This window comes from Haemorhous mexicanus, chromosome 1 (genome assembly GCF_027477595.1).
Source record: "Haemorhous mexicanus isolate bHaeMex1 chromosome 1, bHaeMex1.pri, whole genome shotgun sequence".
Lineage (NCBI taxonomy): Eukaryota > Metazoa > Chordata > Aves > Passeriformes > Fringillidae > Haemorhous > Haemorhous mexicanus.
In genome coordinates, this window is record NC_082341.1 from 93,843,939 (window position 1) to 93,870,215 (window position 26,277).

At 38.2% G+C, this 26,277-nt stretch overlaps 1 protein-coding gene across 1 annotated transcript; it reads left to right on the forward strand.

The window, feature by feature from the left end:
- Positions 1 to 26,277, forward strand: CLPTM1L (CLPTM1 like). The gene is made up of 17 exons (XM_059856328.1): positions 1 to 252; positions 1,151 to 1,251; positions 2,585 to 2,774; positions 3,529 to 3,671; positions 5,582 to 5,660; positions 9,461 to 9,578; positions 10,968 to 11,062; positions 12,600 to 12,684; positions 14,042 to 14,145; positions 15,489 to 15,554; positions 16,562 to 16,612; positions 17,237 to 17,319; positions 19,116 to 19,150; positions 19,433 to 19,488; positions 19,571 to 19,615; positions 22,711 to 22,826; positions 24,029 to 26,277. Exons 1-17 carry the CDS (start codon positions 76 to 78, stop codon positions 24,105 to 24,107), a joined length of 1,623 nt encoding a protein of 540 aa, XP_059712311.1. The 5' UTR covers positions 1 to 75; the 3' UTR covers positions 24,108 to 26,277.

The window sequence follows — 26,277 nt, forward strand, 5'->3', positions numbered from 1 at the left end:
GGCGGCGGCGGATCCCGAGCGGGGCTGCGGCGGGGGGCCGGGGCGGCCGCCGCCATCGCCATCGGCACTGTCACCATGCTGAGCCGCAGCTCCTTCACCAGCCTGGTGGTGGGCGTGTTCGCCGTGTACGTGGCGCACACCTGCTGGGTCATGTACGGCATCGTCTACACGCGGCCCTGCCCGGCGGCGGCGGCGGACGGCGCGGCCGGGGGATGCGTCTGGCCCTACTTGGCTCGGAGGCCCAAGCTTCAGGTGAGCGGGGCGGGCACGGCCCTCGGCGCGCCGCGCAAGGCACGTCGGCACCGCCCCTGCCCTCTGTCCCTGCCCTCTGACCCCGCTTCTCCGCCCGTCCTCGCTCCCTTCCCGGCGAGCCGCTCCCACGGCCTCTGGGCGGTGCTGGGCCTTGTGGAGAGCTCCCTTGGCTGGTGCGCGGGTAGGACTTGGCTTCGTGTGTTTTTATTGATTTCGCATATCTGCTGTCACACGCGCACTGGTTAGAGCAGCGTTGCGGAAGAAATGCTGGGCTTGTTTATCTAGAGAAGACTGAGGAGTCTTCATTAATTCATATAAATATGTCAGAGGATGCGTGCCAGGGGGATGGTGCCAGACTTTTAAGTGGTGCCTGGCGACAGGATGGGGAGTAATGGACATAAACTATAACACAAGAACTCCCACTTCAGTGTGAGGAAGAACTTCATTATGTTGAGGGTTGCAGAGCACTGGAACTGGCTGCCCAGGGAGAAGATGGAATCTCCCTGTCTGGAGACATACGAAACCCATCTAAATGTGTTCCTATGCTACCTGCTCTACATCACCCTGCCTTGCCAGGGGCATTGGACAGGGTGATCTCCAGGGTCCTTTCCAGCCCTGACAGAGATCCTTTCCTTTATTGACAGGGTCTCTGGTTTTCTGAAATGGCTCCACTTCCTTCAACTTCCAGAGTGGGTCATCCCATTAAAATGTATTTAGTGACTGTGTTTCTGCCCCCAAAAGACTTTTTTTGAGTACACCATTTTCTTTCCCTGTGTGTAAAACCTTCCTGCAACTGGGAGAATAAGTGAAGCTGAAAGACAGACCTGCTCTCTAAACATAGAGAGGCATGAATGTATTTCCATACTCTTAATTTCTCTGTGCTGTGTTTTGATTTCAGTTAAGCGTGTACACTACCACACGGTCAAGCATTGGTGCTGAGAGTAATATAGATCTCGTTTTGAATGTGGAGGATTTTGATATTGAGTCCAAATTTGAAAGGTAAGGATCTGGACTAGTCGTATCCAAGGTATCAGAGTTCTTTGTTAAATTCTGAAGTGTGCATCCTAACTAGGAGTTACATCAATAAGAGTATGCATGAAGCCAAGGTGGATTTCAGTATTGGTTAGCTTGGATCAGCATGCTGTTCTCAGCCATATAGGCAAATGTTTTGCAGAAGTGTGCCTTGCTCATAATAGTAAAATTTACTTTCCATTGAGAAAATCTAAATACAAATGTGCTTGGAGGTGCTTGAGACTTACCTCTAATCATATAGGTAGGACAGTGGCTACACGTTTTGTTTTGTTCTTAATTGCTGTGGCTTCAGACCAGGAACAGGACTTAGATGTCAAACCATGTTCTCCTTTCATGTGTTTTAGCAACATGCTTTTCCGTAACTATTTCTCTGCTAAAAGTCACATGAGAAAACCTTATTTTCTGATAATCTAGGGTTTGGGGATCTTCTGAAGCAATATTGGTGCCAAGACTGTGCCCTTAGAGAAATTTTTTAATATAACACTGCACTCTGCATATGCCTCTGAGCAATAAAAATGACTGGAACTACTTGTTTTGTTCTTAGATTTGCTGTCTCACTTTTGTTTTGTTTGTTTAAAATAATTGCCCCATTCTTGACTCTTATCGTAGTCTCCAAGATTACTTCACTCTCTACATTTTCTATGACTAAAAAACTTGTTGGTTAGAGTTTATGTCATATTGAGCTACTTCTCTGACAGACCTTATAAGAATTGTTTTAGTGACAGGATCTGCTAAGCTATTGAAAGTATTCAGAGCAGAATAAGCTGAGCAAGACTACAGGAATAGAGGAGGCATTATGCAAGGGTGCAAGTAGGATGATTTCTTGGCTAGTACAAGGGGAGTGACTTCATGGTTTGGGGCGCCAGTTTAGAGTTCTCTGCTTGGCATGCCATAGCTGAGAAGATATTTTATTAATGCAAAGTGCATGGCAAAGCTTCATGATTTTCTTTTTAAACTTTGTATCGTGTATACAATCTGTGACCCATCTTCAGCACATGAAGGCTGGTTTTTTTACAAGTGCTCTCATAACTTTGTCTCTGTGACCTATCTGTAGAGGAAAGCAACAAAAGAATTGATGATGAAGTCCCATGTTATCTAGGGCAATAAAGTAGGGAGTGGATAAAGGTTAACCTATCTTAATATAATAATAAATCTTTGGAAATGCATATATTGTGATAAGTATAAAAATTTACCCCATCCAGCCATGGAACATGTTAGCCAGAAGTAATTGGGTCTAGTAATAGCTAAATATTTCAGCATGTGCTGTGTCATCTCATAATATATTTATTTTGTATTTTAGGACAGTGAATGTCTCTGTACCAAAGAAAACCCGAAATAATGGCACATTATATGCATTTGTATTTCTTCACCATGCTGGCATTTTGCCTTGGCATGACGGTAAGCAGGTGCATATAGTAAGCCCTCTGACCACGTACATGATCCCCAAACCAGAAGAGATTAATTTGCTCACTGGTGAATCAGCCACACAGGTAGGTGTGTGTCCCATCTATGGAAGAGCATCGGCAGAATAAGTAATTTATTTTATAGACATTTCTGGTGTTAGTATCTGCTGTGCTTGCATCTTTAAACTAAGGATAATAAAACGGAAAAAAAAATTAAAATCCTCTTATTAATTATCTTGCTAATAGCAGACCACTCAACAGAGCAGAGGCAGAGCTCTTTAAAATGCTGGCTAGTTATTTAAACACTAGTTAACAATAATGCTTCAAGGATTCATTGCTTTTGGTAGAAATACTGTATTGCTCTGTAACAGCATGATGCTGCTTTCTATAGTGAATTGAATGAATTTGAAGTAATATGCTTTGCGGTTGTAAAATAGCAGAATAAGATATGAAGACAAGCAGATAATGTTTGGTTGATCATCCTTTTGACTGTTTTGAAATAACATCTGATTACTGTATAGTCCTGATTTCAAAGTGATTTCTTCTTACTAGTATCCACAATCCTAAGGTATGAAGGTTAATTAGATGAATATTCCTTCTTGATGAACTAGGCTGTGAATGGACTCTGAAGTTTTTTAGTGTCAGATTGTGGTGGGCCTTTAAAATCCATTCTGTTGTAATTGAGCAAGAGACTTGATCTGGTCAAAATTAAGGTAAATTGTTTCTTAGTGGTTTTCTGGTTTATGATATAGTAATGACTCCCTGGATTCTGTGTGTTAGATTATTACCTTGTTCAAAATTATATTGGTTAGCAGCATGTATTTTTATTCTTTTTTTTAAGCAAATTGAAGCAGAAAAGCAGCCCAATGCCCTGGATGAGCCGGTCTCTCACTGGAGGTCAAGACTAACCTTAAATGTCATGGTGGAAGATTTTGTGTTTGATGGATCATCGCTCCCTGCTGATGTTCACCGCTACATGAAAATGTAAGTGGATGACTTAATTTTGTCAGATATGTTATTTATAAACTTACGTCATATTTCTTCAAAAATCTTCCTTGACCTTCTGTAGTATTTTATGTTTAAATGGGCACCTAGAGACAAGAGCAAATGCTCTTAATGCTTGCATTTTGGTAGTGACAAATTGCTGCTAAGATACTATGTATTAGAAAGCCTTACTGCAGATACCTGGTTCCTGGACAGCTCAGAGTCTACAATACTTTTTCTGTGTGGAGTTACTATAGTGAGGCAAAGCAGGACTATGAAGACACAGGTAAAATGCTATAGCAGACCTCAAACCTATTTTTTCTCCAATTGTGGCCTTCTGGCCTTCAGAGCAATTGCCATCCCTTGACCCTTTCCAGTTTTCCTTCATTTGCAAGTTACTTGTACAGACTGGAAACGCTGAAGTGGTACAGCTGATCTCCTAGAATATTTTTTTCTCCCTTTATGATTTGCTTTATTTTACTTTGACGGTGTCTGTTCCTATGTTATGTCATTTTCCTCAAGAAAATTCTGACAAACAGGATTGGGTTTTTAGGCCTCTAGATGCACGCAGTAGCTTCTGCTCACAGCTTGCTTCAGTCACTTCCAGTATCAAGCATATAAGTAATGCAGTATATGCTTGTGCTGCTGTATATTGATGCCTTTCTCTACATGTACCCTCTTAAATCCAGAAGTAATCGGTTAGCCAGCAGACCCCAGCGTTCTGGAATAGCTTTCCATCCAGAATAGGTAGAACCATAACAAGAAGGAGTTGTTGGACTGGGGTTGATGGATGAGGAAGTTTTTTCTGTTTGATTTGTATGAGTGCTGTTTAGTTATGGCATTATACAGGAAAAGAGTTTTGATATGAAATAACCTGCTGCAATTTCAGTAACAATAGCTTTAATCATAGTTATTACATAGAAATCAAATCACTCCAGTTAAATAACCAAGAGCTATTTCTAAGCCTCAGTTAAGTACTTTTCTGTGTTACTGTTGCACATTGTGTGTTTAGCATGCCGTCCCTTAGCATGCATAGAGACTCTTTTCTTTTGTTAACAGCTCAAGTTCAACTTTCAGGCTTTGAAAATCTCCATGATGCTACTCCATAGATTTTTACCAAGAACATCACAGTGTAGATAACTGCCTTTCTAGTGAAGACTTGAAGAATTTGTCTCTTTTAGGGTATTGGGCTAAATACTTTTCCAAGATGCTGACAAAGCAACCGCATGTAGGTCATAATTTGCTAAATAACTTTACAGCAACCAATTTGATAGAGGGCTTGACAACTAGGACGTTTTTATTGGATTCATGCAGATTGGTGAGGTGGTATAGCAACCCAAATGAGAGCTTCTGTAGATGGCAGAGATTTCTGCTCCTTATACAGTCCCTGCAGTAGTATTTGACCTTCTCATTTGTGCATCAGCCATCACATTCATGGTCCCATGTGGGTGAGAGCATGAGACTGATGTCCTGCCAGGCACCGATGAGGGGGTGAGATGGTGGAGAGGTGTCATGGTTGCCATAGGAGGGGGATGTTTGAAACAAAGGATACAAATATATGGCAGTAAACTTCAGCATGTTTCTCTTCCATAGACTTTTAAATTTTCCCTTGGTCATTCAAAAGCTTCAGCATCATCACAACCGATTTAATTTGTATTTTTATTTGCTTATTCTGTCTTTCTACAGAAGAGTGAAAACAAAATTTTTCAATACCTGTATTTTTCAATGAAAAATTTATTCTAGACTAGTGGCTAATTTCTTGCTGTGTGTTAAAAGAAAACGTGTCTGAAAAGATGGTGGGAAGTTTCTACATGGGTAGATTTGAAAGTGATGAATAAGTGCTAATTTGAATAAAAGTAGTTTTCTTTTTAGATCACTACAGTTATAAAATCCATGTTTAAACATCCTAGGGTTCAGTTGGGGAAGACAGTGCATTACCTTCCAATATTATTTATTGATCAGCTAAGCAACAGAGTGAAAGATTTGATGGTGAGTAATAGAATACCTTTAATTATATTTAACAGTTTTAACAGTAATCTTCAATGTTGTTTTAATTAAGATTTTTTCATAGGTTGGTTGCTGTAATGAAGAAGTAGAAATGCACAAAAGGACTCAATGACCATTTAACTTAATGTGACCTAATGTGGTAGTTGCAGAAGCTGGATCTGGGTTTTGAGACTTCTCTCTGGCAGAAGTATCTGTCAGTCACTGTCTTCTATTCCACCAAAGATGTTTGGATTCCATTGCTTCTGCCTTTTGGGGGGATATGGAGACATCAGTGTAGCAGCAGTAGTGGCAGGACCAGTCTCTTCAGTAGTTTGACTCCCTAATATGAAGAAGTTGTGTTAGCATCCCAGAGTAGATTCTCATACCTTCTAGGCATATTGACAAGATCCACAGCTGATAGCGGAGCTACACTTGAGATCAGTCAGTAGCTATTCTCTTATCTCCTCAAAATTTACATGTGGGTAAATTTCTTGGTGCTGCTGTCTATCATGTTAGACTAACTTGAGCACATGAAACTTTGGTGTCACAATACATCAAATGATTTTGTGCACTTAAATAAATCAGTACTTTGAAACTTCAGTAATGGAATTACAGAAGGATGAAGTTGGATGAGATTTCTGGAGATTACTAGTCCAGTGCCTCTTCTTAGAGTAGGATCACGTGGAGTGAGTTTTTCAAGACCTTCTCCAGTTGAGATTTGGTTATATCCAAGGATGGAGAGGCCACAGCCTGTATGGGCAACCTGCTTTAGTATTCAGTCACACCAGCAGTGAAAAAAAAAAAAAAAAATCTGTATTTGATTTTTGCCCAACTCTTCTCTTGTAGGACATAATGCAGTTCCTTTGCTACAGGTTACACATGGCAATCCCATGTAGCTAAATCATGTTGATCTTAGCAGCTCTTAGTTAAGCCTTGCAGTTCTTTCCAGTTGCAGTTGCACTGACTGGAATTTGGAGTTACTGAGAACAGTAGTCTTGGGAAATGTCTCAAAACTGTTAAATGAGCACATCTGAATTATGCATCTTCTAGTTGGAAGCCTTTGTAGATGTAAACTTGCCATAAACCTTCAGAATTTTCTCTCCAGTTCATTACTTTAGCCCAGAGAAAGAGTTTTGTTACTTAGTGTTCAAGAGAATCTTTACAAATTTGTGTCACTTCCACCCCAGATTTGCACAGCAAAATAAACTCCTGAGCATTTGTTACAAGTCTTGAAAGCAGATTTTGTCCAGTATTTTTTTTAGACATGTAATTGTAATGTCTGTAGTAGTGGTCATTTTTAAAGTTTTATCACAGCTCATCCAGTCCAGTTCAGTACATTCATGTGAACTTCTAACTGGTCAAGTCATGTACCCTGTTTACAAATAAATTCAGCATTCCCATTTACTAATGACGTTCCTGCAGTTGTCATGCATGCCACAGTTAATATTGTTGTAACTCACTGCCTTAGAAAGTCATTAAAGATCCTGGGAAGTGATGCAAAGACTATTCCACTAAAATCTGCAAACTTCCCCGTCAGCACTGGCTTATGTGATGTCTCAGTAGTGATTGGCCAAACTGCTCTCAAGCCCTGCAGAAAGAGTGGTCTTGTAGTAAACATTCTATAAGAGAATAAGTGGTAAGTGAAGAGCAGGAAAGAATAAGGAGAGAAGGGGGTACAGCTTTTGTGGAGCCAGGTCAATATTTGACTGTGAATAGGGGCACAGACAGTATCTCTTTCCTATGCCTGACCTAAAATCAGGGAGCTGAAGATGCATTTTTCCTGCTTGTGCTGGGCTGTGTAGATTGTCAACTGACTCTCATTTTCATCAAGATGTAGGTCTTCTGTGGTGAGTACTGCAGTCTAGAGATTATGTGCTCCTCATGTTCTTACACATGCTTAAATGCTGTGGTTTTGGGATTGCACAGAATTTAATAAAGAGAATTTTAAAATTCATGCCACTGAACTTATTTGCAGTGTTTGCACACTGTTTTGGAGTATTGATTAAGTAGAGTGCTAGAAGTAATGATGCTCTGATGCCATACTGCAAGAGTAGGTGTATTGCAGGGATTTGGTCATTCTTAGCTTTCAAAGGCTTAGCAACCATCACACTCACATTGAGGTTGTGAGGCACCACTTGTGGGCTTTAAGTTGTTTATTAAGAAAGATTTCGTTCTTCTAATCTTACCTTTATTTTAGTTTGCTTTTGGTGTTGGACAATTCCCATCTCTGTCTTCTGTTGCAATCCAGTTTCCTCCCCACACTACCCTTAATTCCTCCATAGTAATTCTTTGTCTGTGGAGAGTGCATTTTCCACATGCTGCTTACCCAAGCATTTGCAAAATTTTTGTTTCTTGCCCATCCTCTACAGATAAAATATCTTTTCACTTTCTGCCGTAAATGTTAACACTCTTTGATTGACTGAGAAATTGAAATTAGACTAATTGAATTACGGGAATCCTTTGAAAAGGAGAAGCAGTGTGGAAGATGTTTATATGGTTTTGGTAAATGACTGTAGGATCTTGCTAGTGTTCTCTCCAGTCAGCTGTAAACACCCTTGATTTTTTTGTTCCATTCAGTTCAGAGATCCCTGACACTGTTCTAGTTTCTCAAGCTTTTCTCTCTGCTGTATTCATAAAACTTTCTCAGCTTCCCTTCTTTCCCTCATGTGCCTGCATGTTCTGCCCCTGTCTGAAAAGCTTACAGGGTCTTGAGAGGGTGGTGAAATTGAGATTTGTTTGTACTCACTGGAAGAAAGAGTGAATGGGAGAATGAACGTAGCCCTCAGTTCACATGTGAGTGACAGGTGGGGAGCCTAAAACCATGATCTGTGTCACAAGAATCAGAAGAAGCCCATTCACTAACTAATTACTGTAGAAACAGATGCAGAGTAGAGTAGCAGGTCTGAGATGGGAATTATGATTAGGAGTAATTAGGAGCCTGGAGCAGCAGATCTTGAACTCTTGCAAAGAGTGCCTGCCAATCTGTAATCCTGAGCTATCCTTGGAAATGTAAAAGAGACTGCCTGACCTTGTTCTGAGATAGCTGCTGAGTATTCTAACATCTTAGAGGGCAAGGGGGTTTTTGTGGTTTTTTTAAATCTGTTTGAGAGGTGGACATGGACAGCTGTCATGCAGAAGGAGCTGGGGCAATTTAAGACTTTTGTTTTTCCAGCTTAAGTAACATGTAGATGATACAGTAGGATTAGCAGAGATTTAGTTTTTGGGGTGCAGAAAGAAAGTTTTTGTGATACTCTGGATCCCAAAGTTATCTTACTTAGCTTTAGCTGTGGTGTTTTCATTAGTCTGAGCTAGTGGCATCATCTTGCTTCCCCACTCTTTCAATTTTCACCCTTTCTCAATTTCTCACCCTTTAAATTTCTGACTGTGGCCTTTGGGCTACAATTTACTTGTTGGTTGTGTTTTGGGGGGTTTTTGTATAATATTCTAGGTTAGGTAATCTTAGCATATACATTCAGAGAAGAACTGTCAACGGAGTTGTCTTAAGCATGTGTTTCCCACTTTATGCTGCCATCTCAGAGGCATTTGTATACAGGAACAGTGAGGTTGCTATAGGAACTTGAACAGAACAAACTGGTAATTTAGCATTTCCTGGAAAAAACACAATGACTTCAAGCATGATATAGAAGTCTAAGATCTTACTCCCTTTTGAAAACAAACTGAGTTCATAAAATTGTGGGATTAAATTATAGTGTAATACAATCACTTTATTTTAAAAAATATTAATGGAAGTAATTGTTGCCATTTTTCTGCTATTAAAAATGAAACGTCTTCTTGAAATGCAGGTTATAAATCGTTCAACAACAGAACTACCTCTTACAGTGTCGTATGACAAAATATCTCTTGGAAAACTCCGATTTTGGATCCACATGCAGGATGCTGTGTACTCCCTCCAGCAATTTGGTATGCTTACCTTTAATGACTTTAGGCTAAGAAACCACAACTCACCCCTTAATTTGTTTATTTTATGCACATAAATTACACTTTTTTTTCTGGATAGCTGGTGAAGAGATGTAATGCTACAAATCTTGTGTTGTTTCACCTTAAGTTAAAGATAAAAACATGTTGATATGTGGTAGGGAACAAGAATACAGGGGTGAACGAACCATTTTTTAAATTAATTTTATTTGGGTAGTACTCTGTAAAAGCACTGGAGGACATAATCAAGAAGAGCATTTTCACCATGGGTTTTCCCTATCAACCATTGAACAGAAAAGTTGGATCAGTGGCACATGGACTTTGATATAAGGTATTCACAGCTGCTCACTGTAGCCATATGTCTGCAGTGAAATACAGGCAGGCCATACCAAGGAAAATTCAACTGCTTCTCCTTAGTTCAGGCCAATCTATATTAAAGACAGTTATGTCTGCTAAACATGACTGTCTTGAAAGAGTCAAGTAATTGCTTGCTCAGAGTTTGTGTAGGGCATTTGTCCACCATGACCTCCATAATTTTTTATGAGCCTCCTCAGAATTGAAATTTTCATATTCCATGCCTTGGTTGTCATGTGATAGACGCAGATATCAAGACCTCTCATCCCAAGGGTACCTCCTCTGCCTCAAAAAGGCCTGTGTAAGGTGCTGCTTGTTCCCCCTATGTATGTAGATAGTGAAAGATAAGATTTGAAATTTTCCTACTGGAGTAATTTCTGGAGCAGTCAGATTAGTAGAAAAATTCCAAGATCACTTGAGAATGGCCACATTTTTGCTGTGATGGCAAAGTTGGTGCTGCACTCAAGCACTATTGCCATAAAAGCAGCATTGTGTATTTTCTGAGAACTGTGGACTTCAGTCATAGTGTTGCATCTATGGCCATGTTTCTCACTGACTTTTGTTGTCCTTTACTGCCTAGTCCTTTTCTTGTTTTTCAGCTTTTGATGTGAAGCTCTCTCTTCCTGTGTATCAAACTAAAGTTCAGAGGCCAATTTGTAAAACCTTTTTTTTTTACTTCCTGCTCAGGCCAAAATGATTTAATGTGTTTTCCCATTTGTCTGTCAGGTGGTCAGTTTAGGTTGTAATGACACAACATGTTAAAGGCACGTTACAAACCACATTGTAATTACATAAGTCAAAGGCTTGCAACTGGTGGGTTTTGGGTTTGGGCAAGCTAAATAACTTGCCAAAATATAGGTAGATTAGGATTTTACCAGTAAAGTTTCCATCATGTTTTGGATTTATGATTCCTTAACAAAACTTGTGCGGGTGACATAAGATTCCTTTCACGCTGGACTTGAGCATAACAGCAATGAACTGTCAGGTACTTCTTGCACAATGACTTGTTCTTTTTTGTAGGGTTTTCAGAAAAGGATGCAGATGAAGTAAAAGGAATTTTTGTTGATACTAATTTGTACTTTCTGGCTTTGACATTCTTCGTAGCAGCGTTCCATGTAAGTGGTTTTAGTTTTTAGGAAGTACATAATATGGGGGGAAAAAAAAAATGGGGAGGTGTGTCTGACTTTCAGGTGTTGAATTTCTTAAGAATTATTCTTGAAAATAGTAATTTCAGTAGAGCAGTGGAAGCATTATCTGGTACAAAAGTCAGTCTGTATTTCTAATACAGAGTTAATATAAAAACCTTAAATAAGGCAGAAATTTGAGATAATTGTACAGAAATTAACAGTCTTGACTGAAATATAAAACATTACCTTCATTCTCACTTTTTTTACATTGTAGTTGAACCAAAGCCCCTAGAATTAATATGCCTGTCAACATTGGTTTAAATTTTGTTGACTTCTCACAAGGTTTATCGCTGCAGTGGCATAGCTGGGGCACCTGTACTTGGGTTTGTGTTTCTGACTTCTAATCCCTGCAGGAATTTAGATCAGCTGATATTTTCTGAAATAGCTTCCAGAAATGTTCCTGTAAAGTGTGGAACGCTCATGGTTACTTTTTTGTTGTTGTTTGTCCCTTTTTTAGCATTGGCTTAAATCTGAATCTTGATTTTAGTGAACAACTTTTTTTAGACACTGGGAACATTTTTGTAATTTACAGGTATACTCAATACAGTTCCCATACTCTGGGAGAGATAAGAACCTGCCTGGAATGTTATGTTTCTTATATTTACATTGCACGCAGTTTGGAAAGCCTTGGACTTCCATGGCATATTAATTTAATTTTTCCACTCTGATCATCAGGTTGCAAGGTATCTGTTGACTAGGACAAGCTTTTCTTATATTTCTTTCTTTTGTGTATCATTTTCCCAAATAATTAAAAAAAAAAAAAAAAAAAACAGAAAAAAAGCCAAACAACAAGCCCCTCCCATAAACAAACAAACCCCACAAAGACAACTGAAAAGTTCTTCATTTAAATCCACTGACCCAAGAATTTCTGGAATCTGTGTTTGATTTTTTTTTTTTAAGACACTGAAGGCTTAAAGGAAATACCAAAAACTTTACTGAATGAAAATACAGAAGAAAATAAAGCTTCCTACAAATAAATTGAATTCTAAAATGGAAGTTTATGTCAACTTAGTGACAAAACACAGAGGAAACCTGGCTTGGTGTATTGTAGGATTTTTTTTTCTGAAGTTTTGATATTATCCAAATGTAAATTGACTATCAATCCGATACAGAGCATTTTTAGTTTAATTTACTATGCTTTTCCCTGTGGTGTGTGGTTCCTCAAAGTCCTTGTTCCTCTCCCTCAATGATGAGTTACTCTGTATTGAGTTTCTGGTTTCCTTTACAGGACACTAATCTGTGCAGAAATGCAATGGTAGTGTTTGAAATTCATCCTGTCCTTTTGCATTGCTTTTAGAGCCTGGGCTTCTACAACTTTTCTTTTTAGGTTTTATTTGTGAGTTAATCTTAATTGCTGAAGCTTCTAAAATGGGTTTTTTTAATACCATGTTGAATGCATTGTTAACATTTTCAGTCTCTAGTTAGTGTATGTGTCAAGCAAATGAGTGTTTCTTCCTATTTGCAGCTTCTCTTTGATTTTCTCGCATTTAAAAATGACATCAGTTTTTGGAAGAAAAAGAGGAGCATGATTGGGATGTCTACAAAAGCAGGTATAGACTAGAATGCAAAGTGTTGTCTATGTGCTGTCTGTTTTATGGTATGTGTTTTCAGTCTTGCTCTAAGTTAACACTTTGTAGGTTTATAGAGCTAGCAAAATGAGATGGTTTGTGTATGAAGAAGAGGTGGCTAACAGTCTACACAGATGGTTCTAACTTTGTTAGTTCTGTGCTCAGGTGTCACTTGAGTTTAAGCACTTGTGTCACTACTGAGGTTTGACTGTCTTGGAGCTGGGAATTAGATTAATATTGAGTTAGTTACCATGTTTTCCTTGCTGAAGGAACAGAGAAGTACTTCGAGAAAAGAACGAAGAGCAGAAAAAGTTCTGTGGGTGGAGAGAATGTGCTTTCATGAGTAATGCTGTTCTGCAAGTCCCTTGTGTTCCTTGTAGATAACTACAGGTTCCAAAATATTTGTGGGTGGAAAGTGTTGTATTGTAATGCTCTTGCTTGATTTGGGCTTTGATGTAAACAGGAGCAATAGAGGCTCCTGGGGTGGGGGGAGGGGGAGAGCATGGGAGGGTTGGATTGATTTGTGCATAGGAAAGATGAGAGAAACATAATGATCTGACATCCTGCCAAGCCTTCCTAGAAACAGATGAAGATTTTTCCAATAGCTTTTTTTCCAATCTTTATTATGAAGCAGAATTGTAAACCTGGAGTCACTTGATGTCTGAGACTATCCCTAATTCTATCATATCTATAGATGTATTCAAACATGTAAGGAATATCAATACCAGGGTGGGGGGGGGAAGGCATTCTAATTTATGATGAACAGCATGTTTTTACCATGTGGAGAATCCATCTATCATTTTTAGGAGTGCATTTGTTCTTTTAAAGCAGTTGTACTGCTGTTGGCTTGTGTATGCCAAAAAGTTTATAAAAATTCAAAACAGTCCATGGAATTTCAGAAATAAGAGTCAGTTGCCAGTTTCAAGACTCAGTGACATCAAATTTAAAAGACTTTAACATTTACAAACAATAAATAAGTCTCAAATACTGACATTATATTATCTCACAGCCTTTCAGCTTCCAGGAGACAAGCATCATAAATGTAGCTCCTAATTGTACTCACATATTGCTGAATTGCTTCAGTACAAAAGTCTTCATTAAATGTTCCAATTTTCTTTCATCTCCTGTGATAAGGATTGCATAAAATGTTCTTGTTCCCTATTTGCCCAGAGATCACTGGCTGTTTCTAGGACTACTAGATATATCAAGCTGTACACAGAAGAAATTCATACTTAAATTGTGTAAGACAGAATTGTACCAAATAGACCATCAGTCTTCTGTCATCTCACCTAATCATTTAAATATTAATAAGCCTTCCATTTTCATATTTTCTGTCTAGTGCTTTGGCGGTGCTTTAGTACTGTGGTAATATTTCTTTTCCTTTTGGATGAACAAACAAGTTTATTGGTACTGATCCCAGCAGGCGTTGGTGCGGTGATTGAGGTGAGTTCTTAAAGCTTTAGCACCAGATACCAGTATTTGCAGCAACATCCATAGTTTGTAGTAGAAAAATAATGCTAAAGTAGTTACTGGAAAAATTCTGCTGTAGCTTGCATGTCCTTGGCTTTCAATGACAGAGGAGATGCTGTCCCTTGATCAAATAACTAAACTGGAAGTATCCATTTTTTCTGGGATGGTCCAGCTGATATTGCAGAAACCAAACACAGAGTGATGCTAAGGTTCCACTTATCACATCACCCGATAGGCCTCACTCCTGGCCAAGCAAGTATAACCATGTCAACAAGCCTGCATGGAAGCACTGTCAAAGAGCAGGCTGTGTGCCCACAGACAGTGCCAGGACTGAGGTGATTGGGGAAGGAGGACGAGGAGGAGACTGCTGCCTGTATGCATGATTCCAGAAGTCTGCATCTAGTCAGTGGGTTGCAGGTAGCACAGCTGTCTCAAAGTGACAGCAATCATACAAGACAGTACATCTCAGAGGAATTTGTCTGCTAGGAAGAGCTTTCTCACAACTTGGATGTAACTCCTGTTTCTCATGCAGTACTAATAGTGACATTGATTCTGTAAGAAATTATTTTCTCACTTATACTGAAGATAACAGTAAAGGATTGTTGTTACACTATTCCTCTTTCTTTTGCCTGGAATATATGGTGGGTGAGAAGAGAATATTGGTGTATCTAAAGTTAGGCAAATTAACCTTGTCCACAGAAAGCTTCAGGGAGTACAGCTTTCCTGGGGACCTGCATTGCCCAAGTTGTCAAATCTGTATAGCAGTGTGGATACTTGAGTACATTTTCAGGTGAACTGAAACTTTAGGTTTACATTAGGGTCAGGCTGTTACAGCTGTTACAGTAAGTAACCAGATAATTCAGCGGATTCACTGATTTTTGCTTGTAGTTCACCACTGAAATTTAATGACCACGTAAGTGCCAACTTAATCCCTGTTAGGAGTTCTGAGGCACCTTCATCGAAGGCACATAAAAACTTGCTTGGCAGGTGACTACTGGAATTTTCTAAATGCCTTACCTGGGGTTCATCTTGGTGCTAACCCCACTTAGGCACTGCCATTCAGATATCCTGGAACAATGACATTACTTCACTTAAATTACATCATCTGATAAAGAGACTTAACAGTGCAAGCTCACAACATTGTACTTGTTTGATGACATGGTATTTGGTTTGTGTAGACACAGGCAGTGTGTGCTGCAATCAGGCTGCTACTGTTTTATGCAATGAAAAATTAAAATAGGTAATCTGGATCTTTTATAAGATGTACCTTTGTATAATAATATTTTATGTGCATTTTTTGGCTTTGCTAATCACAGCTCTGGAAGGTGAAGAAGGCCTTGAAAATGACAATCAGGTGGCAAGGTTTGAGACCCAAATTTCAGGTATAGTAGGCATTGCCCTGTTAATGATTACACTCTAAGAGTCATCCATCTGTTTCCAGGTTACTGTGCAACTTGACTTCTATTGAAATGAAGAATTATTTTTTTTTTAATTATAAAAGTTTCCTGTGTACATCTCTCTATGAATGGCTTAATTCAATAGCAGGATGAGCATTTGCAAACCTGTTTCTTTCTTTGAAATTTTTAGAAGCAGCTATTTATATATATTTATGGTGCAAGAAACTTCAGAACCTCTCTGTTAGTTCTGCTAAATCTTTATAGGTGGGGCTGTGCTTCTGCCACTGTGTGGGAAAGACACTCTTAAGTGACATCATATTTTGAAATAAGAAAATGGCTTTTTCATGAACCTGTAGGTGTAACTTCTCCATTGTGGAACTAACAGAGAATGTGGCATGTTCTGAGGACAGTACACTCTTAGATGATTCTTCTGGGTAAAATGAAGTGCTGAGATTGCAGAACATGCAGTGGCAAAGTGCAGTCTGCACTGAAAGTTTATCATGTTGGTAGAAGAAGCAGTTGTCTAGTATTCAGTGTTTCTTCAGAAGAAGTGCTGGGGGTTTGTGCTGCTTAAAGTCTGTGTCTGGAGTGACTGGTGGCTCTGCTTGTTCCGGTGTTAAGGAACTGTGTTGAAGCAGGCAGAATTTCTGGACATGTGGCGATAATCCATGACCTCTTCATGGTTATGGCTTTTCATAAATGCTTCCTGTATCTGACAAATTTCTAGCTACTTGACCTTGCTTTTGCTTTGTGAATTCTGCTGTTTCAATGGCATTTCTCTAAGCAAAGAAGTCCTGGAAGTTTGGTATAAAATATGAGTTAAAGGTTAATCTTCTTGCCTACCCTATATTTAGTAGGCTGCACAGGACGAATATATTACTCTCCTCTATAGAAGCTTGTAAAAGCTTTGTTACCTGCTTAATGTAGAGAGTTAGGGGAAAACATTTGCTCTCCATGTTCTGATGTGATTATGGATTTCATGTGTGTTGCAGTTTGGTGCATACAATGACTCTGAAAAGAAAACCGAGGAATATGATGCCCAGGTAAGAGGGAATCCTGTGACTTCTGATCTACGAAGTCTGTATATGTCACCTGTGGATTGACTTGTTTTGCTCTTTTTTTCTACAAGTGTATTTTCCACATCCTCACAGTTGTCAAGTGGATCATCACTGTGTAGATGATCAGATAGCGAAGATTCATTCTGATAATTTATGAAAGGAGACAGTGAAAGAGTTATTTTGGTTGTTGAATCTAGTTGAGGCATTGCTCTGAGAAGCATTACCACTCAAAAATTTGAAAGCTGATATTTGTACTTGTACTTGTTATTTTTACTGAAGAGAAGTTCATGTGGTTCCTGATTTCTGAAAGGAGTTGAGCATAGGTGACAACATTGGTGTTAAGTAGGAAGCTACTTTTAGAGACTGATCTTTGCACTGTCTCTTGGTGCCAATGCTCTGAGGTGATTGCTTGTCTGAATTGGGCTTTGAAATTTTCACCACCACCACTAGAAGTGGAAACATAGTAGAAATTTTACCAGACGTTTGGGAATAGGAAAAGATTTTCAGGAAAAAAATTATGTGGTTGTCTTCTTTTCATGGCTATTTAATGCCATGAAAAATCTGTCCATATAGAATGTGAACTAACAAACTATTTTCCTTGTCCATTAGGCTATGAAATACTTGTCATATTTGCTCTATCCACTGTGTATTGGAGGTGCAGGTTACTCCTTGCTAAATGTCAAATACAAAAGGTACTGTAACTCTGTAAATGATCTTACAAGGAATTGAAACATTCCCCATTTTTTTCTATATGGTTATGAAAATCAGTTGTTAGCCTAATGCATAGGCCAGGAACTGGAAACTTCCTTGTTCTGTCTATCTAAAGCCAAAGAATATAGATGATTTTTTAATATCCTGTAAGCAGCAGGTTGTTGTATTTCACGGGTTACCTGATAATTACTTCAGCATAGAATTCAATAGCTTGCGTACATGTCAATCAGAAGAGGAGGAAGAAGGCTGCCATTGATGTTCAGAAGGCCAGTTGGTGATAGGAGAGATGAAATGAATTCAGTGGTTGAACCTGTCCAATAGCAAAAAGAAGCAAAAACCTTCACAAAATTACTTGGTTTGAACAAGAGGCTTCTTTGTTCCTGGATATGATAGCTATAATAGCAAGCAAGCAAAAGCATTTTTTAGAAAGGGCTCTTTATTCCTTTAGAGCCATGAATTTCCTGCAACATAGTAAAACTTCAGCAAGAGCTAGACACTTAATATTTCATGAACAAATGAAACCCTTGTCACCTTTCACTCAAAATAGCTGGTTCATTTTGTCTTGGAGAGATGCAAGTGTGTAGCAGTGAGACTTTGTTGTAGGAGAATCCTGCAAACGCAAACATGGTGAGGCCATGTAGGCATTTTCTAATAGTCGTTAGGCCCAGATGGGATGGGAGAAAACAAGCAGTAGTAGTTTTTCCCAATATTATTTTAAGCTGTTGCTGCATACATGAGCTGTAACACTCATACTAGAAACTGAGGCAATTTCTGGGCTATTAGAAAAGCGTTTTTTTCAAAAGGTTCTTGTCTTAGTAAGCAGCTAACAAATATGCAGCATTTTAAAATTCTGCTTTTCTGACAAAATTCTTGAATTTGTTTAGTATTTCAAAATACTGTATTCCAGGTATTTTATGAGCTGCAGCTTAAGGCAGTGAGAGCAATTCATATAATAGAATTCTTGCCATTGTTAAATCAGTACGGAAATGTGCCAGAACAAATAATCTTAGCAGTGGATTATCCTTTAATCTTGGAGGCATTTTCTGATTCATTCTTTAAAGACTTGTGGATTGCTGAAATGCTGCTACAACTGTAAAGTTGCTATTAATGTGCCAGTAACACAGCAATGCAAGTTTAATTTTAAATTATGTAAGCGGAGCGTGACAGTTATTAGCTGTTCTCAGGATTTCAAGCAGAAGTATGGGATTCTATCATTGTCTGTAGCCCTACCATTATTTTGTTAGGATTGTGCTCCATTGAACATCTGGGAAGATTATTAGGTGTAAGGAGGGAAAAATCTTGATTCCTTGTATTTACTTTTTTTTTTTTTTTAAATACTTACTGTTGTGGTTTCTACTGAATGGTACTTGTTAAGTCCTTACTGGGCCATGCTAAGTGACTCTTTAATATTTAGAATACAGTGTTATCTTTGCAGGCCTTAATACAGTCAGGGTTCAGTCAACAGTATTGCGCACACAGTGCACGTAACTCATGTCAAGTTATCTGATTATCAATACAGATGTCTTAAAATGGTCTGTAAAAGTATAAAAACTGGTGATAAATCTGTCAAAACTTCTTGTATGGACTGATAAGTATCGTTTGCTTAAAGTACCTTCTCTGGAGCCCCTCCAGGGAAGGAAGATGTGAGGTATTTAGTTCTTGTATGGAGTAATTTATACAGCTATTTCTTGGAGTAGTCATGTGGTGTACAGTGGTGTATGGGATGTGTTATAATTTTGGCCGAAGAGAAATATAACTATACTCTCTTTGTTTGTAGCTGGTACTCCTGGTTGATTAACAGTTTTGTCAATGGTGAGTCCCTTCTGTTCTCATTTCTATACATATTTTTTCAGATGAAGACCAGGACTCAAAAGTAGAATATTAACTTCTGTCATTTGAGTGTAATACAGATCAATAACTTATTACTAAATTATCACAGTGATTGAAAAAGGGAGAAGAATCAACTCAAAGTGAACAAAAGAATTAGATGTATCTTCTTTCTTCAGAAAATAATGAGTAAAATTACTAATTATGGAAGTACAGTCGTGTGATTAACATCTGTGCATTTGTTTGTCTTCCATATTTCATCTTCAGGAGTGTATGCTTTTGGATTCCTGTTTATGCTGCCCCAACTATTTGTAAACTACAAGGTAAGATTGAAAAGTGATGAATGTCTACTTTTCTAGTCTCTTCTTCCATACATGATTACAGTTTGATATTTTTTATTTCTAGATGAAATCTGTTGCACACTTACCATGGAAGGCTTTCACATACAAAGTAAGTAAAGCTCTAATTTAAGGTTGGGTGCAGTCATTTTGAAAATTATTTTCTGTAAGAAACAGCCTAATAATAAACAGATTAAGGATGGCAGTACTTTTTTGTTTTAAGAACTAAACTTGTTTGCAACTGTCCTTAAAATAAAAAACCACACCGATTTTCGTTTTTCATAATGACTTCCATATGATGAGAATAGTTGCATCCTAGTTTTTATGATAATACTGCTTTTTGTACTGTCAGCTGTCTTGCATGAGTGCAGATGTTGGTCCTGCAGATAAATTTATCAGTCTCAGTTAAATGCATTATTTTAAGAAGGTGTTAATGCATCATTGACAAGGGATAGTTCCCAAGAAACAGTTAGGAATGCTAAACGACCTTATTTTGGCAGGTTCCAGGAGCTACCAGAGGTTGAAGTAATGTACACACTTTTCTATGCCAGGGTGGTAATTGTGAGCTTCTGGGAAAATGTGAGGGGGATTGTTCCATGGGGGAAGGGCGGCTGCACTGTGGTGTCCCCACAGCCTAGACTGCCCTGGTAAGGCAGTGCAGTGCTGCAGCCAAGCTCAATAGCAGACCTTGAAGGGGAAGTTGAGTTTATTTAAAATCACAATCACCTCACTAACCCTTTGATAGCTGCATATCCACAAGCACCCCCTCATGTGTCCAGGTGGTTTGTATAGTACTCAAACACCAAGATGATAGACCCAGGTATCCCAGTCAGCTCTCATATGCGCAGATATGGATAACGAGGGACACCCACTGTTGAGTTCCCACGTCTCCTGTGTTCTCCCTCAATTAGCAGCTATATGCTAGTTCTGTTCTTGTACCCCTAAAGAGCCGATACTGTTTTGACTATCATTTCCCACCAATCCCAGTCATTAGGGTTTTTGTACTGTGCTTTGTTTTCCTGATCTTTGTACCCTGAGAAACCCTGGCTGGATGTGCTGGGATCATCAAGTTGATGCCATCACCATGTACCCTTTTTACTTGTGCTTCCACTCATAAATGCTTTCATTTTTCCTTTGTGCTGATATATTACAATTGCCCAGAACATCTGTACTTTAAAAGGAACAGTGTTAAAAACTGCTCAAGAAATGGTGTCCAATTCTGAACAGAAGATATGGGACAAAAGAGCTAAAACGTATACACCTAAAGAGACTACAAAGGCATTTCCATTTCTATGAGCCTATAGCAATTGTCCAACTTTCTGCTGCCTTACTGTTTTTAAAGAAACAGGGTGCATCTAGGAAAACAGATTGAAATGTAGCAGGTAGCAGAATAGCAACTAAGCAGTGTTTGATGTGGAAATAGAGACAAAGATAACAATAAACACAGTATTTCAGGCATATACGAGGCAAATCAGCATGTTTCTTAAGAGGAGGGAGCAAAAGGTATATTAGTGAAATAATTTCACAATTTTACTTCACCAAGGAAAATAACTGAGCAGAGACATCAGCAGTTAAATAAACAACAGAGGGAGGTTATTCAAGCAAATAACCTTTAAATCAGTACAACCTTGCTGAACAAGCCTTTTCTTACAGAGCATTTGTAGTTCCTGTTTAGATGCCATAGGCTATCCACAGCAAAGGCTTGTGTGTGTGGAGAAAGAAGTCAATTTTTGTTTTCAATTATGTTTCATTTAGACAGCTTTGGAGGGAGTATTTTACTTTTTTAATGGATATTTAAAGTTGCTTGCTCTCTTCTTCAGTTGAAGTGGAAAGAAGAGTCTGAGGGCTCACCTGTGACCATTGTTTTAGAGAGCTTTGTTGTCTTTTTTCCTTAATTTGAACTCTGACTTTCCAGTTTCTGTGGGTTTTATGTTTCATTGTTAATAAAGAGTACCTTCAAGTGAGGTAATCTCAAAAGAAAATTATCCAGTCCAAACACTATCAAATGGGCTGCCTTGGTGCATTCACTTGCAGTGCCTTATGAGGACTGCCTGTGTGCCTGAAGGATGGAGCATTTAGCTTTTTCTTCCCATTGTTATTGTAGGATCACTCACTTGGGTGTTGACTTGGAAAGGCTGTCTTTTCCAGCTTGCCAAGGTTTTTATTTTTGTTCCATGACAAACCTTTGCACAGGCTTGAGAAGTGCCAGCCATATTCCTCATTCACTTCAGATTTATGGATTTGTTTTGACCTGACAGAAAGAGCTCTCCTGTTGTAACTGATCTCTAACAGGAGATAGAACTCTCTCCTGTCCAACGCCCCCATCTTCTGCTGGTATTTTCTTCTATCATATAAACATTGGTTCATTTTGTAGAGTGAGTTTTGTGCTTACATCACTTACACCCTTCTTATGGCATGGATTAGCATACAGCTGGCTTAACTGAAAGGAGCCGTGTTACTGACTCAGTTTGTTAACCTAGCAGTGAATATTCATTGGGTTTGTTTCCTGATGTTTTTAGTGAGTTGAAACAGTTTATTGCAACATGAGTACTAGCACTGGTGCACTGTAAGAGTTGATGTGTACAGCATCCCTGTTAGAAGAGTTGCCTTTTGGTTAAATTACTTTTCATTATTGCTGCAGAAATAGAGCCTATAATACGCCTAGTTGATTTGAAATGGTGTAGAAAATTATCCATCCGTTATTCAAGACATGGTAACTTCCAGGAAAGCCCTGAAAATATTTTAAAGTCTTTCCAAGGCTATTAAGTTAATCTTCTTAAAAGCAATAAATTAACAAATTTTTACACAAATTTCTACAGAAAACGAAAGTGAAGTGACATTTTGTACATCTTGTCATTTGAGTAATGAATGATCAAAAATCTGGGGGTTTTTCCATTTCCTTTTGAAGTTTTCTCTGAAATTGAGTGTGTGTTTTTCCCCTCCCATGACAATACTCTCACTTACCTGAAACAGTCCTACTTCCTTTTTACTTGTAACTTCTGGTCTGTAGTAGACAGTATGTCTTCATTAAAAGAAGGCATTTTAAAGTTTGCAATAATTAGTTTTGCAGCATAACTGTTAAGTGTTGTTACAAATATGGAGGAAGTCTGTGTTCCCACAGAAAAATATAGGAAGCTTCTAACTTAGTATGACTGATGACTTCCTTTATTCACAGCCAACTGAAGTATACTTTTCTTTTATTTGTAGGCATTCAACACCTTTATCGATGATATATTTGCTTTTATCATCACTATGCCAACATCTCATAGGCTGGCATGCTTTAGAGATGATGTTGTGTTCCTGGTCTATCTCTACCAAAGATGGTATGACTTCCTTTAATATTTGTCACAGTTTTTACAATGCTAGAGATGGTTGCAGTCCTGTTGCTATAAAGAGCTGTAGATTGGGATAGACTTGGAGCAGAAGTTTTATACTGTAATAATGTCTGGTATAGTATGGGCTGGATAATGCTAGTTATGTATATGCCTAGTGAAGGGAATGGTGAGCAGAGCACCCTGTAAAGGAGATCTCAATGCTAATAAGAGAAACTAAACCCTTTTCCCATAACTGACAGTAATCCTGGACATGACGTGGAGTAGTAAAAAAATTCCTCTTCTCACAGTACTCAGAATTTTTGTCAGTTACCCCTTTTCCCTCTCCACAACATCCTTCTTTTCACCAGATTTGAAAGTCACAAATTCTTCCACCCCCCTCAAAAAAACAAAACAAAAACCAAGCAAAAACTAAAAAAAAAAAAAAAAAAAACCCACAAAAAACAAAAAACACCACAAATCAAATGTGAGACATAAATACCTTAAGTTAGGGAAAGGAGAGAAATTCCTAAGCTTGTATTCACCTTAGCAGTTCTGGGCTTCTAACCCTTGCTGAGGGCCACGTCTCCATATGCTCAATGTCTGAGGCATGTTCTCCAAGGTGCTCTGCAGGGCAGTACTGAAGGATGTTGTGTGATGGGGGGCTGCCCTGCTCTGCCTTACTATTTACCTGGTTTGCAAAAACAAGTTATCAGGTTCTCTTGTAAGTTGAGTACCTGTCGAGTTTCAGAATCTTTGAGTAACTAAAATCAGATAGGGAAGAAAGCTATATGCACTACTTATGAAATACTGTTCATAGTGAAGTTACAGAAAGTGTATTTTTGTTCCCAAGAATAAGCATTTTGTTTATTGTTATTTTTGTAGAAATTAAGTGGTCAGCAGCTTCTGATAAGGGCTGGGCACTGGTTTCAAGTTTGAGAGGTGTCCTGGATTGCTTGAGAAAAGACTCCAGCCAAACTTTAAGGGAGCTAATACCTCTTAAGAGGTTCTGTTATGAGACAGCTGATTGAGTCATATTGTGACAAAGCTGATATGTCTGTACAAATCTCTAAAGATGTTGGGGTTTGCCACAAATGGGAATAGAGAATATGATGACAAAGAAATTAACTTTTAAAATTAAGCATCATAGAACTACCTAATTCCTTCAGATAGGAGGCTGTAATGTAACTAAAGATTTGGGTTTTTTCTGCCAGGCTTTATCCTGTGGATAAGAGCAGAGTAAATGAGTATGGAGAATCTTATGAAGAAAAGTTAAAAAAAAAAAGCTCATAGAGAATAACTAAGAACTGAAGAAAATTATGACCCCTGGACTCTTCCTCACTTTGTGTATTACCTGGTCTTAAGGAAGGAAAAACTTATTTAAAAGAGTATTTTTAAAGCTTATGATGGAACTACGTGGACAATACATCTTCTATATTGCCAAAATCTAGTTTTGATACCCTCCTCTTTCAAGACCCTCTTCGTCCTCACAAGGTCTACAGTCTGCCAGATGACATTATATAAACTTCCTGCATTTCAGCTTCTCTTCAGTGAAAACCTAAGCATCCTGACCATTGTAATTAAGATCTAAATCTGTGTTTTTAAGACAACTCACAAACTGAAACTGTGGTGCCTGTGCCACTAGACTATGAAAACTGAAAAAACAAGACACTGTGTTACAGCAGAATCAAGAATTATTGCCAAACTGGGGGCTATCAAAAATAAAAGGTATAATATTGGATTATATTCTACTTACAAATCATTCTCATTTGATAATGAAGATAATGGAAATTGTAGAAATTGTGAATTCCTAGCTAAAAAAAAATATTGTTGGAAATATCTGATTAGGTAGATGGCATTGTTAAACTTCAAATTCTGCCACGTTCTTGGCCTACAATATGGCAGAGGGTTTTAGTTTTTTTAAAGTGAATGAAGATGTGAAAAAACTGTAACATGATTTCTTTCAATATGTATGCAAGTTTATAGAAATCCTTCTGCATTGTTGACAAACCTGATTTCTTGGCATAGTAGGTATTCATGTAATGCAAATCATTGTTACGTGCTGGGAAAGTCTCGACCTTACTAGGCCAATTCTGTCATGTTTCAAAGGGAATAATTCCTCAGTCTTTTCCTCTCTCCCTCCCTGCCCCATCCTATTTTTTAGATGAAACACACATCATTCAAATAGAATTATTTTGCTCAAGTACAGGTTCAACAAACTACACAGTACAGGGAAAAAAAATAGCCTGGTAAAGATCAATTCATACCTTTCAATTTAAAATCTGTATTCCATGGGAATGAAATTTATTAAGGAAGGTATTTTAATCTGTTTCTTTCAAATTTGTAAAAAATAATCAGGTTCAATTATTATACCAAAATACAAACTCCACAGCTATATCTAGAAACCCCTTATAAAAATGGTTAGAAAAATTTTTTAACTCTTCAAAGATTTTTCAGAGCAAGTTTCTTTGTAACAGTAAGGAAAATACAGAGTGCATTCCTTTCAACAGCAAATAAAATACAATTTTAAAAATCCAAAAGGCAGAATTCTAGTTTTCAATTCTAGTTTTGCTTTGGTCAGTAAGTTTCCAAGTAAGCCATAATAATTCTTAAGTTTATTAAATTGCATGCTGTTTGTGCAAGGCTGTTTAACTTCAATTTGTCATGAATTGAAAATATTCAAACAGGTCAGCTCCTGTGGTCTGTAACTACTTTGTGAAGTGGATTTTATCCAGTTCTGGTACTGCAAAAGTCTGAATGTATAAATATTTGGTTTCTAAAAAGATAAAGAAGTTTGCCTGACTGTTGTGTTTTGCTACAGACTACAGCCTTTCCTGTACTGAGGTCCTCCTTACACTCTGCTGGCAATGGAAGGGAGTCTTGAAGTGAATATTTATCTCCTGTTAATGTTAAAGTCTCTTTAAACTGTTAATTGTAACTACAGATTATAGACTTTAGCATTAAAGACACCTAAGTAAGTCTATGCAAAACTGGGGCTGCATTTGCTGTATCTTGTACCTGATTTGAATTTGTTTGGAATGAGCTCTTTACTGTTAAACAAACTAATATTTCACATTAAGTTAAATGTGTGTGAAAAGTTTTCCTGATACAAAGAATGCATATAGCACGTTCCCTTTTTGTGCCATTTCAAAACAACCAAGTCATTGGTTCTTCTAGAGTAGCTTCTCAAAGTCCAGAACACCTTATTTGGGTATTTCTGATGTTTCGTGGCTCATTTTTGTACACAGCTGTTGAAAACTTTCTCTTGCACCTTTACATACTGTGAGTTTCCTGGTCTTCTGTCTTGCATTTCTTGACACTGACCTCATGATATTCTATACAGTAGTCATAAAGCATATAAAATTAGAACATTATAAGTCTTTAAGATGAGCAAGACTTTCCTGTTCAAGTCATTGTTTTATGCATTCCATTTCCAAATAAAGGACTTGGCATACAGGATAAA

What these genes read in the sequence shown, in the direction of transcription:
- CLPTM1L (XM_059856328.1), top strand. Translation starts at nt 76, where the DNA reads ATGCTGAGCCGCAGCTCCTTCACCAGCCTGGTGGTGGGCGTGTTCGCC. An exon ending in ATTGAGTCCAAATTTGAAAG is followed by an intron (nt 1,252 to 2,584) that starts GTAAGGATCTGG and finishes TTTGTATTTTAG; the next exon opens with GACAGTGAATGTCTCTGTAC. An exon ending in GTTTGAGACCCAAATTTCAG is followed by an intron (nt 15,555 to 16,561) that starts GTATAGTAGGCA and finishes TGTGTGTTGCAG; the next exon opens with TTTGGTGCATACAATGACTC.